Below are 17,005 nucleotides of genomic sequence, written 5' to 3' on the forward strand. Positions count from 1 at the left end.
GGCCAAAGCCCCAACCTCCACCCAAATTGTGCTAGCACCGTGTCAACCGAAGGCGCAACCTTGTCGATGACAACCGCATTTGTGTGTTTCTAAACCTCCGAGAATACCATGCTGAAGATAGCGAGAAGATCCTTTTTCATATTGGCGACCAGGATGTGGGAATTGCACCATGACAGAGCAGGTGATCCATTGTTGGGGTCTAGGCCTCCAAGCCACATGCCTTTAGTACCCTGCTCCATATGATACGGACGAACACGCACGTGATGAGTAGATGGTCGATCGATCCCTGATGCTAATCACAGAAGGGGCAAGCTGTCTGATAAGGCAGTCCGCGACAAGCCAATTTGTCGGATGTCCAACAACGATCCTTGGTGGAAAGCCAAAGGAACACTTTGCAAGCAAGGGGTGCCCTTGATTGCCAAATAAATTCTGCCACCGGATCCTGTTGATGACCGGTGAATTTGACTGCGCCAAGGGCGAACTATATTGGCATGAGGATTCCCATGCCCATCTGACCTTGTCCTCGACCCCTCTGTTAAATCCACCGCCGCCAGTAGGTTCCACAAGTTGAGGTATTCCAAAAGCAACCTTGCATCTAAATCTGGCCCAACATCCAATGCCCATGATCCAGCCAAAGCCTTTGCTACCATTCTTGTTTTCCTGATCTTGGGTCCGATCCTCTCATAAACAGCTGGTGCAATCTCATGTATACGCCATCCAGCCAACCAATGACCCTCCCAGAAAAAACAACTCCTTCCATCGCCTATGTCCACCCAAGTAGCGAACTGGTAAATCGCCAAAGACTCGACCGGGACAGCCGGACAGCTATGTCAAAGTCATCCCAAGGGCGAGAGCTATCCACCGTTCAACCAGATCCATCTCGTTTTGAGAGCGATGTTCACACATCTATGATTCAACATTCCCAAACCTCAAATCCACTTAGTGTAGGATCGAAGACGATAGGTCTAGGGAGGGGGGTGAATAGACACTTAACTAACCAAAGGTGTAATTTATAGTTTTCTTGAAACTTAGGCAGATTTTGGCACAAGTTAAGATAACACCGAGACTTTCTACACATGCATATCTAGAGATAGAGCAGCGAAAATAGCAAGTCATGCAATTTGCAGAAAGTAAGGGGTAGAGTCAGAAGATCAAATGCAATGAAAACACAATGATTTTTTCCATGGTTTCGATAGGTGGTGCTATCGTACGTCCATGTTGATGGAGACTTCAACCCACGAAGGGTAAGAATTGCGCGAGTCCATGAAGGGCTCCACCCACGAAGGGTCCACGAAGAAGCAACTTTTTCTATTCCACCATGGCTTCCATCCACGAAGTACTAGCCTGACTCGGGTAGATCTTCACGAAGTAGGCGATCTCCTTGCCCTTACAAACTCCTTGGTTTAACTCCACATGATCTTGGAGGCTCCCAAGTGACACCTAACCAATCTAGGAAACACCATTCTCCAAAAGGTAATAGATGTTGTGTTGGTGATGAACTCCTTGCTCTTGTGCTTCAAATGATAGTCTCCTCAACACTCAATCTCTCTCTCTCACAGATTTGGCTTCGGTAGGAGAAGGATTGGAGTGGAAAGCAACTTGAAAGGCTAGAAATCAAGGTCAAATTGTAGGAATGGAATCTATTGACCTCAACACATGAGTAGGTGTCTGACTTTCAAAAAATCAATGGTGGAAGTTGTGTTTCATTCTGATGGCTCTCTTAGAGAGTGAGTGGTGGTGGAGGGGCATAAATAGGCAGCACCAAAAATCCAACCGTTACAAGCTTTTGACCCAACTCGGTGGCACAGATATGAAAATTTCGGTGAGACCGAGTGCAAAAGACTTGACTGTTAGGCTTTTCAGTGAGACCGATTATACCAACTCAATGGGACGGAGTGCAATGGCTAGGGCAGAGCCGCGTCTCGGTAATTCCGATCGATTCGTCTCGGTGATTCCAAAATGAAGCGACTTCATTACAGAAGCTTAGCAAGGCTGTCTCGGTGGGACCGAGAACCATTTCGGTCAAACCGAATTGTTAGGGTTTTGGTTGTGGCAATAGAAGGATCATCTAGGTGGGTCCGAAGTGGATGATATCACTAATGATGGATTAGGGTTTGGACAAATGTGTTTTTGGGAAAGTGATGGAGGGTTTTTGAAGCAATATCACTAAGCACTTTGAGAAACAACCTCATCAACAATACCTCATCCCCTTTCAATAGTATTACAAATATTACTGCCTCTAGGGTATATTTTCAACAATATTTTTAATTAAAAATGAAACCGGACTAGTCTATAGCCGGCAAAGCGGGTCTCCAACGTTGTCCCCATGACCGGCAGTGGTATGCCCCAGAGGTACATACTTCGGCGCAAAGGACGGCTCCCTTCACCACCACTCATCGGAGTGGAAACGTTTCCCGATGCTTCAGCGGAGAAGAACGGTCCCTATGCTGCACGAACCAAAGTTGGTTCTTGGGTAAGGGGACGACGCTGGCCGCGAGAGGGTAAGACACCGACTATGTATGCCGGCGGTGGCCTTCCTGGGACCCAAGCGGCGGCGGCCCCCCGTGTTTTACTTATCCTCGGTGATGGCGGTGAGCGCAAACGTGCGGGCCGCCACCTCATCGACATCCGCACAACAAGCTTCTTTCTTTGCCTGCATGGCGCGGCTACGCGCGCGTCGACCACGGATGGCGCGATCGCATGCACTAGAGGATCGGAATGACGCGGGGTCATTGACAGCAGCGACGATGCCCGTACCGCCATGCTCCCCGTCGTGCCGGCCTGGAGCAACTCGCCACTCCCCCTCGAGCTGGCTTGGAGCGGCGCGTTGCTGAACCACGCAGCGGCTTCGGGCAGCAACTTGCTCCATCAGGTTTGGAGGTGGAGCAACAAGTTGCCTCACATGTATCCGGCGGGCTTGGTGGGCCACCCAGCTGGCTTTTATGACAGAGAACTACTTTTCCGGCTCGTCAGATGCCATCGAAAGAGTGGAGAAAATGGTGGAAGGAGGAGATGGGGAGCGGCGAAGTGGTGCAATTCTTGCCCGACATCTGACCTTGTTTAAATAGAGGGCAGACAGGAGGAGTTTACCCGGCATTGTGTTTAATGCCGGCCCCCTCATGAACGGACATGTGACTGGAGTAGATTTCTCGGCTTCCATGTGGGTTTAATGGAGGTGTTTGAATGCGGCGTGGAGGCTTGTTCAACTAGGCGTGCAACGGGTGGCGCCCTCGGTCAGTGCGCCGCATTAATGGCAGAGGCAGTGAGAGGTCGCGTCTGCGCTGAAGTGTTTTCAATATGGAGCGGCGCGCTCTACGGCGGCATGAGTGCAGGCATTTGCGCGATGGACGGGAAGCACGCGGGCGGGGGAGGGTTTTTTGGTGGGCCAGGATGGTCAGAAGTGGATGTGACAGCGGTCCGGACTCCAGCAAACCTTTCCCATGTTTGTCTCCGATTTATGAGAGAAAACGCGTCCGAATCGCGCCGCAAACCTGTGCAGGACCGCTTTGGATGGTTTCCGCGGTCCGGACAGCACGGTCCGGATTGATATGGGAGATTTGCGGGTCGGTGTTAGAGATGCCCTTAGAGCATCTCTAGCAGACCCTGTATATCGCGGACCCGCAAAACTCGTTTACAATTCACGGAAAAACGGTTTTGCGGGCCGCCGCGGGCGCCGGCCGAGCAGACCCCGCATAGCAAAACTGTAAAACAGAATATTCGTGGATTTTCGGTTTTACAGTTCCGCTATGCGGTGTCTGCTCTGCCGTCGCCCGCGGCGGCCCGCATATCAGATGCGGTTTTATCTGAATTTGACACATACACATATATTCAGAATTGCTAATTTGCAATATAAGAAAAAAAATATCAATATCACAATACAACAATCATCCAAATTACAATAATTATTCAAATCATCGAAGCAAACTAAATAATTGAATACAAAACTTGTCCCGAATATAAATCACATATGAATTAAATAAAAATGAATGAAAAAATGGAATGTGTTACTGCCCAGCCCTTTGCCAATGGTGCTCAATGAGATACTCCTAAAGCTGAAAGTGGGTGTTTCCATTTTCAATCTTCATATAGGTCTGAAGAAAATCTCTAATGCGGTTAGGGTCTTTAGCTGGTTTGACATGGCTACCCACATTGTCGTGAAAGAAATCAAAGTTCATGCCTCTCTCATCTTCGAGAATCATATTGTGAAGAATAACACAACATGTCATGATGCTTTTTAAGGATCGCTTGTCCCAAAAACGATCAGGACCACGAGCAATGGCAAACATAGATTGCAAAACCCTGAATGCTCTTTAAATGGCTTTTCGGGCTGCCTCTTGTACTCTTGCGAATTCACATTATTTTCTAGTTTTGGGATCTTTGATGCTCTTGACAAATGTGCACCAAGAAGGATATATACCGTCTGCAAGATAGTACCCCTTTGTGTATTCATGCCCATTGACAGTGTAGTTGCAAGCATGAGCATTACCACTAGCAAGCCTAGCAAACAAAATGAGACCGTTGCATCCATAAATCCTCGGATGCTATGGCCTCTAGCACAATTGTTTCATCACAAGACTTGCCAAAATACATTCCCTACCATGCCTTCGGGAAATTTTTCCAAGTCCAATGCATACAATCAATGCTTCCTAGCATGCCAAGCCAACCTCTTCTCTCATTAGATGCCATCAACTTTTTGTATCTTCCTTGTTGGGTGCCCGAAAGTATTTAGAACCAAAGACACGGATGATCACTTTGGCAAACCTACGCACTGACTCAGTTGTAGTATCTTCATCAATGTGAAGGTACTCATCGGCATAGTCAACCGGAATGTTGTATGCAATTACCCGCATAGCTGCCGAGATTTTTTGATATGCACCAAATCCCTTCAAGCTCGCGACATTTCTTCTTTGAGTAAAACACCGACAATTGGCCTCGCAAGCTTGAACAATTTTTACAAAGAGGGATCGACGCATTCGGTACCTTCTCCGGAAGAGGTGCGGCAGATATGTTGGATTGTCTGCGAAGCAATCTTGCATCAACATCTCGTTCCCGAGATGGCGATTTTGAGGAATGCAAAGACGGGCGATGTTCGATCCTCGCCACCTCTTTCGGTTCTCATCTTCGTGCTCCTTCACGGCGAGGGCCATCACCAACGTCTGCTGTCGATAGTTGACAAGCAGCGTCTCAACATCCGAGTCGTCAGAATCGGACGAATCCTCGAGCAAAAACTTCTCGCACAGGCTCAGTTCCATCTAAATTCACAAATACGCACGCCGCGTTAACCAACTATGCATACCGCTCGGCACAAGCACAAATACAAGTACCCACCGGGGGCTCGGGTGGTGGCTCTGCGGCGGTGTATCCCAAGGCGGCGACGGCGACTAGGGGCAGTGGATCCTGAGCGGCGACGATGACTAGGGGTGGCTCGGATCGGCGGATCCGGGGGAGCCAGTGAAGCGGCTCGGTGGAAGAGGGTAGGGGCGCCCCCACGGCACAATTTCGCACGCAGATTTGGCCGGAATCGCCGGCGGCGGACGGGCGAAACCAATGGCAGGCGGTGGCTGAAGAGGGTGGCGAAAGGGTGCAGGCTGAAATGTCCCTTCCACCAACCGCTTTCCTGGGATACGGGGCACCGCCGGGGCGAGGCGAAAACCTGTGTTTTCGCCTTAAAAAAAATTATGGGTCTGACGGACTTGCAAGGTCTGATCGGGCAGCATTTTCAGCGTCGACCTGCATTTTGATGGTTATTTTGCAGATCACGGCTTTATACGAGGTCTGCTAAAGATGCTTTTAGAGATGTACTGGAAACAATGAAACTGTGCACGTACACTTCATTGCCTACCTATATACCACACAGACTGCATAAAACACGAGCGCTACATATGGGTATGCTGGTCATGCAATGCCACCGATCGCCGAGTTGACAGCACTAGCTCCTGTGCGCAAATTCCAGCCAAGCAACGGAACAAGGACGCCGCGCCAGCGCCACATCACCGGAGCGTACACGACAGAGAGAATACCCGACCCGCACTGCCCTGCCCGCAGCCCGGCCGGCCTGTCCATTGCGCGCGATTGATCGACGGACCGCCCCGGCCAGCCAGACGCGCGCCGTCTCCCTCCCTCCGGCCGGCCGGGGCCAGGCAGACCCGCGGATATGCAGAGGACAACCCGGCGCCAAGCGCAACGCGACGGGCCGCGAAAGCAGAGGCGCGCATGCGTATGCGTATGGACGCGGCCGTGGGCGATCAATCCATCATCCGTCCATCGATCCAAACCAAACCGGGCCGCGCAGGGGTCGTTTCGTTCGCCGGACCGCATGATTACTGCCGCTCCCCGTCCCCGACGGGGGAGGTGTCCTCCGCTCCGACGCCCGCGCGCTAGCGGACACCGGCGGGAAATTATCGCCGCGCTACGCTCCGGGGGCGGGGGGCACCGTGATCGTACTCTGCATCTGCATCTGCATGCATGGAGGAGGCGACGTGCGCGCCTGATCGGTCGATCGACGCGACCCGCCCGGCCGGCCATCATTATTCGACGGAAGAGTACGTCTCATCGTCATCGGCATCGGCATCCCTGGAATGGAACAAACGATAAGCGTAGGTGTGATAGGATAGGACCTGTCATGCTACCACAGACATGCATTGAGGATACTTCAATTATTATTAGGATTATTCTGCGAAAAATCAAAGGTCATATATTTAAGTAGCACAAACACTTAAAAAACACCCTTAGATTTTTTGGAAAATACATCCAAACTTTTAAAGGTGTCGAGGTCTTCTTCCTCTTGCATCCACTGACAACGCGCCGTGAGCAAAACTCTTGTCGTCTCTGGGTCTCTGTCTCAGCGAGGCAAACTTGTTTGAAAACCAGGATCTTATAGAAGTAGATCAGAAGATGTCGGTAGACTCGATCTGCATAGCAAATAATCACCCCCGAGAAGCAAAAGTCGGAGAGGGCATGTAGAAAGCTTTAGTTCCAGCTAAACAAAGTTGGGAAATGAGAAATCTCACACGCTCCTCGACGAGGCCGAGATTGGACAACCTTCATCAATTGGAATTGGAGCAAGAGAATCAAGATGCACAACCACGTTGTCTGCTACGTAGGGCAGTGTGACCTAGAAAAACATGCAGAACAAAAGGCTGTATCTGGAGCCAGATCTAGGGACACATCATCTTTCACACACCTTCCCACGATACAAAAAAGCATTACTGGAGCCGGGCGAGGCGTGAAGACCTTATTCTACGTTGACGACAGTACCATCATCTCACCAAAGCCGAACGAGACAAACCCTAAATTAGTTCTGAACCCTACCATCACCGACCGAAGCCCTGGGGTCTCCGCCCCTCCCGTTACCGGAGTGATAAACGAAGGGAGAGGGGACCCTTGGACTCGCTGAAGAGTTGGGTAAATCAGCCGCCGCCACATGTCGCCTTAGTCAGGGGGTAGGAGGGCAAAAAACGCCCGTACACAGAGGATACTTCAGTTAATAGTTTTTTTAACATGGTCGATTGTAGGGCATGCGTTTAGAGTATATATAACACGAACGATGGTTGCATGACCGCATATCATTTTTTTCTAAGATAGCGAACCGCTCATACCATGTGGTTGCGTAGCAGTATCATGATACATACACTGTATAGGAAATAAAAGTACTGGCACATTTAGCATATTTAGACATTTATCTACTCCAACATATACATCCCTAAATAAATGTTCAGGTGGCTACATACTGTCCAAGTATTTGAGTTACTCTTTCTTCCCTCCTAATGTTCCTTTGGTTCCGACACGTACGTACGTTGTCAAGAGGCGGTACTGGTGCCGATCAGCAATGGAGGTGGATCGGGGGACGGCGAGGCATGGGAACCGGGATCGAACTGGCCGGGGGATCGGTGTTCCAGCAGCTGGAGGTATAGCTGAGATCGAAGGCCGAGAGCGTGACAGGTGGGGATAGCGTGAGGGAAGGAGGAGAGGCTCTCGATCTCTATCTAGGATCCGGCGCATGCCATGCATGGCATACGATGCATGCATGCACGGTGGATCAGTCGTCAGTGTGTAGGTTCAGGGCACAGAGGCTGCATGCCTGCCCGTTGTTTGTTGGTAGTGATCGATCGATGCATGCACCGTACGCTTGCTGATCGAGTTGCTGACACATAATTTCTCAAAAAAGGAAAAAAGAAGAGAGATGCCGATCCATGCATGATTTGATTAGATCTTACATTAGCGTGATCGAGGTGGTTCGGTAAATGTCATGTCGGGGTAGTAGGCAACTAGCCTCCCCATTTGTGATATATGCAAATATATACGGTCGATTTTCTAGGCCAAGAGTACCGATCATGATCAGTTTTTTTGTACTACTCCATGCACGAACACACATTTCTTAGCTACACACCCAATTCAAGTGATGCACAAGCTAGTGTGAGCATATGATTGAGCAAAGGCCCCACGAGCGGATTCTGTCAATAATCAAACTCAGGCTGTCAAGCATGGATTAGGACATTGACACACATTAGTTTGTATTCGCGTAATTATTATACGACACACATGATGTAAGTGTGCCCGGTGATGGATGGATCGATGGATGGCCCGTGCATGATGACACAAGCATAATTGCGACGGATCTGTAAGTTGTGACACGGCCCGGCCGGTCCCTTTCTGGCAAACAAAGGAAAGGAAACGCCTACGCACAGTACCTGGCTGAACATCCACACATGCGCACACATGCATGTACTCCTACGCCCGCCCGCCCGCGCCCACAAGGCCAGAGCCAGAGGAATCAGAATACGCAAAGCTTGCTTGTCGCACCAAGGCCAGGTCTTAACAGTAGACGGAAAAGAGCAAGATATAGTACGCACAAGTAATGAGTTTTGATCCTTACAGGAGAGGGGGTAATCATAAATTAATGTGCAGGACACAAAGAGCAGTCAGCATGCAAGGACGGAGGTCGCACTGTTTGTGCCCCTTGTCTTCTCCCTCTTGGCGTTGCATGTGACATGGGCCTACGACCCTGCCATTTTTTTGGGGGGTGGACAAGCATGATCTCATTTTAGAACAAACAGCATAGAATAATGGGGTAACTCAAAACCTACCCCCCTGGAAAGCGTGAACTTGCTCCAATAGTCCAACCGCACCGCGTAAAAAACAGAATCCGCATGCAATCACAAAGGCTATAGGCTAGGTAGTGGTAATATTATTTATCTACACCGATCCTTAACTCATCATCTGGCAGGTCGATTGGTTGGAGCACTAACCCCGTCCTTGGCCGCGCACACAGCAACCAAACAACAGAAAACATCAAAGCCACCCCAACCCCAACGCCCACGACGGCACACGGCTCCACCGCGCAAAACCCCAAGCCATCTAGCGAGCTAGGGTTTCGTTCGTACATTAACTATGAAATCAAGAATGCCATGCATGGATATATGCTCCATGGATCGATGGGCCAGCTTATCTTAACATAACATAACCTTGGTGATCGATCAAGCTGATGAGCAGCTCCTGTCCCAATCGAGCCGAGGGTCGTCCGCGTCCATGGCATGAAACAAGGCAACGATAAACATTGGGGAACAAGGAGGGCGGGGACAAGGGGGGAGAGCCACTGATCGAGCATGCAACCAAACCAACCCTCGGAATTAAAAGTAAAAGAGAAGGAAGGGAGACGTCAAGGGTTAGAGGACAAGGAGCACCACGAAATCCTATACGACCATATTCCTCCCCGCTGTCTCGCGCCAAGCGCTAGCCTCCAGGGCCCTTTGTACTACCTCCCCGGCCTCACCCGACTTTAAAAAGTGGCGCCTCACATCCAATCACCAAACCAAACCAAACCAAACCAAACCCAACCCCCTACCACACCACCACTACACCAGCGCTAGCTAGCTGCACGCGCCACACCATTCATGTCCATGTCCATGTCCATGCATACACCCTACCCCGGCCCGGAGGCATTTTGCCGCTTGGACTTTCCACCCCTCGCCCCGATTCCCTTCCCTTTCTTCCTCCCCGAACCACTTTAGCTCGCCAGCAAAGTGGACGGGCCTTGGATTGGATCCCTTGGATTTGAGTTGGCGCGGAAACACATGCGATCACTGTGCATGCCCAAACGAACGCATCATCGATCATGAGTAGCCACTAGCCACTAGCCAGTGTGAGAGTATTAGTGCAAGAGGACAGACAATCTATGCTACGCAAACCCCCCATGCCTCCTCCCTCCTACATACATATATATACCCCGGCTCGCCCCCTCCAACCTCCCCTCAGCCAGTGATCGGTCCATTTGCAGCTTGCTAGCTAGCTCCAACCAGACCAGACAGCGCCACCCCTCCCTCTCGCATCGCACACTCGCATACCCACCTAGCTGGCTCGCTCTACCCACTACAAGTGAGCTAAGCCAGTCCTAGCTCTGCAACAAGAAGCACTTGCGAGCCAGCTACTCGTCGTAAGCAAGTCCATCTCGCCGATGAGAAGGCAGGGGCGCAATGAGGCTTCCCCGTCGATCATCCACACGTCGTCCATAGCCCTCCTCCAGGAGCGGTTCAGGAACCTGCAGAGGGTCAAGGAGATGCGGGAGGGCAGGGAGCTGCAGCGGGTGCACCACTCCGCCGACGCCACCGACCGCGCCGGCTCCCCGTTGCCGCCGGCGCCTCTCGACCTTGGCCTGCAGCCCACGGCGGCCGGCGGCGACGAGCGGCCGAGGTGGTTCTTGCACCCGGACCTGGTGCGGCCGTCCAGGCCCCTGCACGGCGCGTCCGCCTACAGCGGCTTCGGCGGCGACAACGGCGGCGTTCAGGCGTCGCAGCCCGCGGCGGCGGCGGCGGCGGGCTCGTGGGGGGAGGTGCCGAGAATGCAGAATTCGGGCTATAGGGGTGATGTAGACGTGGACACCTCGCTTCATCTGTAATATCGTCGTCTACGTACGTACGCCGTCCCAGCTGCGGGCTGCGGCTAGCTGTTCTTTGGTTATTTTGTACGTACGGCTTGTAAGCTCCGGACTTATTTGCAGTACCACTAGTTATTACCTGTTGCCTGTTGGGTTACTATAATTTGAGGTCTCCCAGTCCCAGCTTAGTCACACCACTTTACATATCTGAACTGAACCTTCAAGGTGCGCGCATATGCTTGCTTACTTATTTAGCATGTCCATTATTAGGATGGTCGATGTTGACACATGCATCTCTCAGAATGCGACTTCCAATACATATAATGTTTCTTTATCGGAATACACGTATGTATATAAAGCCAGACAAGATCATGACCTTGGTTAATCATAAAAAGCACTCATGTTGAGTAAAATTTACACATGGGATTCTCCTACGTACGTCGATATAAAAACAAAACATTGTTGGCCGAAGTTCTCAACGAACCAGAGTAACCAACTTACATATACACTTGGTCAGGGAATAAAAGAACAAATCCTAACAGAGACACTACACATGGGAGCATACGCATATACTCCTGCATGCAGAGAGGAAATAAAAGATGATATCTAATTTCATTTCAAAGTAAAGATAAGTGCATGTCGCATCGGATATTATATTTAGCTTGAACGTACTACGTGTTCACACACGCACACACTGCTCAACTTGAAGCATGGCAAGGAGAAGAAACGTCGATCACATGCATCACGCACGGGCTACTAGTCTACTGACGCGACGCACTTTAAGAAAGTATAGTGGCTCCTCGGTCAGAAACCGAAGTGGATCACGGACAGCGCGTGATCAAGGCGGACGGACAGCAGAACTGGCCAGGGTATTCAATATGGCGCACCCAAACCGTGATCTCATCAATTTTGAGCCGAGCCGACATCGCATAGTGTTTGAATTGAATACATACTGCTGGTGATTGGTGATGAAAGACCAGCCGTTTGAATCAACCGGGAACAAGCCTGCTGGCATGCAAAAGCATACGAAGCGTGCTGGTGACTGGTGCGCACACACTCAATCAAAACATTCAAGTACCTTTATGTCGGTACTCGTACAACATCGAGACAATATTTTGTGGAGCATACAATGTGAAGATGGACGAAACTGACCCTTTTTCAAAACTTCAATCTGAAAATATTTCCAAAACAGACCCTTTTGCATGCCCCCCGAGGCTAGGGCGCCATGCTAGATAGAGTTAATTACACGATAGTACCACAATTGGGGCCGTGGTGGCGAATTGGTATCAGTTTTGAAAATTTTTACGTGTCAGTACCACGTTTGGACCGAATCGTTGCAAATCGGGCTAAACTTCGTATTTGTACCCGGGCCCGCGCATCAGATGCCACGCTGGCGAATCGACACGCGCCCGCTCGCTCAATAGGTGCGGTCCGGCTCGAACCGGACCGGCCCGTGCTCCACTCTGTTCCTCCTCGCCGTCTCTATTCGTCGACGAACCCTAGCTCCCCTGCGCGTACGGCGATGGCGGCGGCACCCCCGGGCGGTGGTGGCGGCAGCGGCGGTGGCGGCGACGGCGATGGCGGCGACGGCGATGGCGGCGGCGCAAACCTTCCCCTCTTCGGCATCGGCGCGGCAGGAGGAATCGAGGGGAGATCTCCAATCGAGGGCGGCGATGGCTACTCGAGCTCTGAGTACTCCAGCGACGACGACGAGTTCATTGAGCCCGCACTGTCCATGGAGCAGCGGGTACGGCTGGCAAAGCAATGGGTGGCGAACCCTAGCAATAGCCATGAGCTGACCCACGGGCTCGGCGGCGTCCTGTAAGTTTCTGTTTCTGTCTCTTTTTTTTCTTCTCATTTATTTGCTAATTAGGGTTATAGTGTACTGATTAGGCAAATTGCATGTGAATTGTAGTTTATATGAAGACATATGGAATGTTAGGATCCATTTTGACAATAATGATTTGTTAGAGAGGAAATTAAGCTGTTCAGATGTGACATATCTAAATATGGTTGCATTGATGGAAACCTAAGGCTTTAGTATTGATGATTCACTGATGTTTTACATGGAGACCCCAGGAGAGCAGGGCTTGGAATTGGTTGATAGTAATGTTAAACTACAGTTGATCAAGAGGCAGAATGAGGAGAGTTTGGTGCTTAATTTGCTATTTAGGGCTTGTCCACCAGCTGTCAGTGTATCACAGAAGGATTTTGTACAGAAGCAAAATTTAGATATAACTGAATATTCTGAGCCTGTTGTTTTTGATCTTGCCGATCCTCCTGTTTATGCTGTTGATCAGCAAGGTGTTGCTTATGAAGGTCAGAGTAGCAGTTATATTGCAGCTGTAGGCTCTGCTGTTTTAACACAAGAGAGCAGGAGTGTTCTAAATTCCAAGTTAAAAGAAGTTGTGGAAGAAGAACAAGTTGGCTATGATGGCAGTTATGCATGTTCATCTGAAGGATCTGAAAGGCAGTATGATAGTGACATGGGGGATTTAAGGCCTAACTATAATGAGGAAATGCATGATGCTGAAGACATGGAGATGGAAGAGGGAAATAGACAGAGAGAGGAAGAAGTACAAGAGCAACATGAGGAAGAAACAGAGGATGAAGAATCAGAAGAAGAATTAGAGGATGAAGAACAAGTGCATTATGAGGGTGACACAGAGGTAGAGGAATTATTTGAGTTGGAGGATGATGACCCTATTGTTCCAGAAGAGGAGGAAAAAATATATGTGCCAGCAAAGAAGAAGCAGAAGTTGCAAGTAAGAAGGGGACCAACAACAAGGTCGCATTCCAGTGTTTTAGAAGAAGTGCAACCTGATTGGAAACCATCATCAGATGAAGAAGATGATAGTTTATTGAAGGACAGTGAAGATGATGGGTTTGAGCCACTAGCATTTGTGCTACCTCAAAAAAAGAAGAGTAGGGCAAAGAAGAGGCCAGCTAGAGTATGGTACAATGAGGATTTGGAACAACCACACCAACAACTAAAACTGCATATGTGCTTCAAAGATCAACATCAATTCAGAGATGCTCTGTTGAGCTTGCACATCACTCAGTGCAGAGACTTCAAGTATCACAGGAACTCAGATCAGAGGATCATTGTGCATTGCAAGAATGAACATTGTAAGTTCTGCATTGTGGCAGCTGTTATAAAAGGGGAAAACACTTTTGTAATTAAGAAGATGAGGATACAACACACCTGCCCTAGTTCTACTGAAACAAGCAGGGTAAGTGCAAAGTGGCTTGCAAAGCAATATGAGCCACTATTCAGATCTGATGTCAGTACTAGCATACATACACTTATTGATGCCTGCATGGAAAAGTATGGTGTGGATGTGCCCAAGGCTATGGCATATAGGGCAAAAAACTTAGCTGTTGAGGCTGTGTTGGGAGATCATAGGAAGCAATACCCAAGGCTGAGAGACTATGCTCAGACTGTGATGGATACAAACCCTGGGAGTAGAGTTATAGTCACCGTTGTAACTCCAAAAGCCACTGAAAAAATCCCACATCCAGGACCAAGATTCCATGCCATGTTTTACTGCATCAATGGAGCAAGGGAGGGATTTCTACATGGCTGTAGACCATTCATTGGTTAGTTCATTTTAGCTTGTACACTACTTTGATGTTGTTAGTTTCAATAGGTTGCACATATAAATGCATTTGACATGTTATGTTTACTTCCTGTTTTAGGTATTGATGGATGTTTTATCAAGCTGACCACTGGTGCACAAATCCTTGCTGCCATTGGTAGAGATGGCAATAACAACATATACCCACTGGCATTTGGCATTGTTGGACAAGAGGACAAAGCAAACTGGTGCTGGTTTCTACACCAACTGAAGATTTGTCTTGGAGGAGAAGTTGGACAGTATGGTCCATATACTATAATGTCAGACAGACAGAAGGTATGTTTATCCACCTTGCTTTGCCTGCTAAATATGTGTTTACATGTGTATTAGACAGTAGCTTAGCTGTTTAAATTGTGTGCACCAGGGGCTATTATATGCAGTGAATAGAGTTTTTCCTAACAGTCATCAAAGATTCTGCTTAAGACACATATATGCAAACTTCCAGAATGCTGGCTTTAGGGGGGAGGACCTTAAGAAGTGCATGGATAATGCCAGTTATGCATATAATGAACACAAATTTAATAAAGCAATGGATGATCTCAAAGCTGAGAGTGTGGAAGCTTGGCAGTGGCTTAGTGCAATACCCAAGAAAACATGGGCTAGGCATGCATTTGACACAAATAGCAAGACTGACTTGGTTGTCAACAATTTGTCAGAGGTGTTTAACAAGTACATCCTAGATCATAGGAAAAAACCAATAAAAACTATGTGTGATGGCATAAAGGATAAGCAGATGGTTAGGTGGCACAGGAATAGAGAGAGTGGAAGGGAAGCTAGATGGGAGATCACACCACATTACAATGAGAAGTTGGAGATTGAAAAGGAAAGGGCCAGGTACTGCAAACCCATTCAAGCAGGTGTTAACTTGTGGCAAGTAACTAGTGGTGAGCAAACACATGCTGTCAATTTGGAAGTTGAAACCTGTGGTTGCAGAAAGTGGGACCTCAGTGGCATCCCATGTAACCATGCCATCTCAGCAATCAACAAGGCAAAAAGGTTTCTAGAGGACTTTGTAAGCAAATTCTTCAAGAAACCATATTATTTGGCAGCATATGAACCAATGATATATCCTGTCCCTAGTGAGCATGACTGGACAAAGACCCCAGGTCCAGACATAGAACCACCAGCATTTAAAGTGAAGAAAGGAAGAAGGAAAGAGAAGAGAATAAAGGGAAAATTTGAAGTTCCAAAGCCAAAGTCCACCTCAAGAATGGGGACAATAACTTGTAGCAATTGTGGATTACAAGGGCATAAATACACAACCTGCCTTAAACAGTTGAAACCTGAGTTGGCCTTAAGAAAGAACAAACATGTGGTAAGCCCCTTTGTACTAGTTCTTCATTTTGATGTTTCTGTAAATTACCTTTCTTATTTGTAGTATTATTAAATGTGTTTCCTTTGAATTGTTTTCCAAGCCTGCTGGAAGGAATTCACAAGCAAGAGGTGTTGCTCCTACAGCTCCTGCAACAACACCTAGAGCTGCTTCAGCAACAGCTAGATCTCCTGCACCAACAACTAGGGCTCCTACACCAACACCTAAAGCTCCTGCACCAACACCAAGAGCTACTCCACCTGCAACAACTAGGGCTCCTGCTCCAACACCAGGAGGAAGAACTGGAAGTGCTGCTGGTAGAGGTGGTGGAAGTGGTGCTGGTAGAGGTGCAGGAAGAAGGGCTGGTGGTGGAAGAGGATCTGGAAGAGCATCTTCTAGTGCTCAATCTTCTGCTGGGAGAGGTGCAAATTCTTCAAGGCCTTTCTCTGCCCCAAGGCAGTATGGTGCCTCAACTTCTAGTGCTCCTCCACCAACTGATGGCACACACACTGGATGGATGGCCTGGTTCAATGCTAGTAGAGGTGGCAGAAGGTGATGCAAACTTCTGTTGATTCTACAATGTGCACCTGCTACAATGTGGCATGTTATCTTTTGGTTTGATGCCACTACAATGTCTTGTATTCCTGCTACAATGTGCTTTATTTTGGTTTGATGCCACTGCAGTAACTTGTGCTGCTGCTACAATGTGATTTATTTTGGTTTGATGCCACTGCAGCAACTGTTGCTGATGATACATTGTGCTTTGTTTTGCTTTGATGACACAGCACCAACTTGTGCTCATGCTACAATGATATACTATTTAGAGTTCGATGCCACTACAATGTGTTTTCTTTTGGGTTTGATGCCACTAAAGCAACTTCTGCTGATGCCAATGGATATCTTGATGGTTCTGTTGGGGATAACTTGATGGTTGATGGATTGATGCCACTTGGGTGGATAACTTGATGGTTTATGTCCACTTGGGTGGCTCGGGGTCGATGGAAGCACCTTAACCTAACCATGATGGTTTATGGTTGCTCGGGGTCGACGGAATCACCTTAATCTAACCATTAGGGTTTATGGTGGCTAGGGGTCGACGGAACCAACTTAACCTAACCATGATGGTTTACGGTGGCTCGGGGTCGACGGAACCACCTTAACCTAACCATGATGGTTTACGGT

General features: G+C 48.8%; 1 protein-coding gene across 1 annotated transcript; it reads left to right on the top strand.

Moving 5' to 3' along the window:
• The first annotated feature begins 10,151 nt into the window (after positions 1 to 10,151).
• Positions 10,152 to 11,036, top strand: LOC119288627. Its single transcript, XM_037568209.1, has one exon. The coding sequence runs from the start codon at positions 10,454 to 10,456 to the stop codon at positions 10,892 to 10,894; it is 441 nt and encodes a 146-aa protein (XP_037424106.1). The 5' UTR covers positions 10,152 to 10,453; the 3' UTR covers positions 10,895 to 11,036.
• Positions 11,037 to 17,005: the final 5,969 nt, after the last annotated feature.

The sequence above is a fragment of the Triticum dicoccoides genome, chromosome 4A, assembly GCF_002162155.2.
Source record: "Triticum dicoccoides isolate Atlit2015 ecotype Zavitan chromosome 4A, WEW_v2.0, whole genome shotgun sequence".
Classification (NCBI taxonomy): domain Eukaryota; kingdom Viridiplantae; phylum Streptophyta; class Magnoliopsida; order Poales; family Poaceae; genus Triticum; species Triticum dicoccoides.